This window comes from Salpingoeca rosetta (assembly GCF_000188695.1).
Source record: "Salpingoeca rosetta unplaced genomic scaffold supercont1.105, whole genome shotgun sequence".
Lineage (NCBI taxonomy): Eukaryota > Choanoflagellata > Craspedida > Salpingoecidae > Salpingoeca > Salpingoeca rosetta.
Genome location: NW_004754829.1, coordinates 1 through 2,076, shown reverse-complemented (window position 1 = coordinate 2,076; position 2,076 = coordinate 1). Strand labels below are relative to the sequence as shown.

Sequence of the window (2,076 nt, the reverse complement as noted above, 5' to 3'; positions counted from 1 at the left end):
GGTCATCTACCAGACATCGCTGCTGGCAGTGTTGCCACATCACTGAGCCAGCCACCGTCAAGGAGCGCTTGCCTCGCCAGACTCTGAGGAGTGGCGCCAAGCCATCCTGGACGAGTTTGCGGCAATGCAGGCCCAATGACGTCTACGACGTCGTGCCTCGCGCTGACCTTCCCAAGGGCCACAAGCTGCTCCGCAGCATGGTCATCTTTCGGAAGAAGCGTGACGACCAGGGCAAGGTGATCAAGTACAAGGCGCGCTGGGTTGCCAAAGGCTACTCCCAGGTCCACGGTGTCAACTACACGGACACCTTTGCCCCGACGGCTACCATCGCAGCCATCCGCACCATGCTCGCCATGGCCGTCGCGCGTGGCATGAACGTCCAGCAGATGGACGTCAACACGGCGTTCCTCAACGCGCCCGTGGATCACGAGATCTACGTCCAGCCACCGGCCGTCGACGGCATCTTCTCGCCGAATACGGTCCTGCGCCTCAAGCGCGGGCTGTATGGGCTGAAGCAGAGCCCGCGCCTGTGGAACCACACGCTGGACGCCTGGATGCGCGAGCAGGACTTCGTCGCCACAGCCACGGACGCCTGCATCTACCGCCGCACCTGCAAGGGTGGCAAAGTGATGTGGGTTGCCGTCTACGTGGACGACCTGCTCATCTTCGCCGACAGCGACATGGCCGCGTTCAAGAAGGCCATCTCCAAGCGCTTCAAGATGAAGGACCTGGGCAGCCCAGACATATGTCTCGGCATCAAGGTGCAGCACGACCGCAAGGCCAGGACCGTCACCATGAGCCAGGAGCACTACCTGCGCAGCGTGCTGGAGACCTTCGGCATGGCTGACTGCAAGCCGGTTGGCACGCCGCTCTGCACAGGCTACGTCGACAAGCCAGCCGACAAGGAGGAGCCACTCCCGGACGTGCCGTTCCGCGAGCTGCTTGGCTCCCTCCTCTATGCTGCGACGATGACGCGCCCAGACATCTCGGCGGCTGTCTCCATCCTGTCTCGCCGTATGCAGCACTTCGGCATGGACCATTGGAAGGCTGCCAAGCACCTTCTTCGCTACATCAAGGGCACCTTGTCCTACACCATCAAGTACGCCGCCACTGGCGACACCAGCAACGGCAGTACTGTTGACGGCGTGCTCTCAGCGTACTCGGATGCGTCCTTCGCCTCCGACGTTGACACGCGACGTTCCCGCACGGGCTTCGTCGTCTTCTGTTCCACGGGGCCCGTGTCCTGGAACTCCAAACTGCAGGCCACCGTGGCCACAGCCTCTGCCGACGCGGAGTACATGGCTCTCGCAGCCACCGCACAGGAACTCATGTTCCTTCGCCAACTCCAGGAGGAGCTCACCGGCGCCGTCCTGTGCGAGCCCACGCTCGTCCACACGGACAACCAGCCGGCGCAGCGCGTTGCCGAACACGCCGCCTCGCGCATGCGGCACATCCTCGTCAAGTACCACTACATCCGCGAGTGCGTCGACACCAAGAGGATTGTGCTGAGCTACCTCGCCACGGAGCACATGATCGCAGATCTCCTCACGAAGATCCTCCCTCGGCCCAAGACGGCTCAGTTCTGCACGATGCTGTTCGACCAGCGTCCTCTGCCAGGCTGCCAGCCACGGGCCCGTCCTCATTCGGGCCGGTCGCCACGTCCTTCGACTCCGCGTCAGGACCTCTGAGCGGCCGCGCACCACAGGACACGCCTTCACTCGGGCCAGCCTTCCACAACAGGCTGCGCACCACAGGCACCAACCATTTTCTTAAACGTGTTCCACAACACACGTCCTTACTCGCATCTCACCTACATCTGCCCATGCCATTCCTACATGCATGACATCATCCACATGCTCATCACGTTTCAGAACATCAACGCAGCAGAGAGGTAGGTCAATGCGGGGGAGTGTTGACAGGCAAGTCCTGTCTGCTGAGTCATCATTGACCTCCCTTCTTCACGACACCACAAATTTACATTCACCTCTCTTGTGTTCTGGAATGTTCACGTGATTTCCCTCCAACCTGTTGCACGTGCAGTGTTTAGCTTGTGTGGTTGCTCGATGTTACATGCTC

At 61.1% G+C, this 2,076-nt stretch overlaps 1 protein-coding gene across 1 annotated transcript in view; it reads left to right on the top strand.

The window, feature by feature from the left end:
• The window catches only part of PTSG_13208 (uncharacterized protein), a gene marked incomplete at both ends in the record, with an annotated part of 4,268 nt that extends 2,580 nt beyond the window's left edge, over positions 1-1,688 (top strand). Inside the window, one exon of the mRNA XM_004987439.1 lies at positions 30-1,688. Coding sequence (XP_004987496.1) covers positions 30-1,688 — 1,659 coding nt within the window. The remainder of the gene's footprint in view (positions 1-29) is intronic.
• Positions 1,689-2,076: the final 388 nt, after the last annotated feature.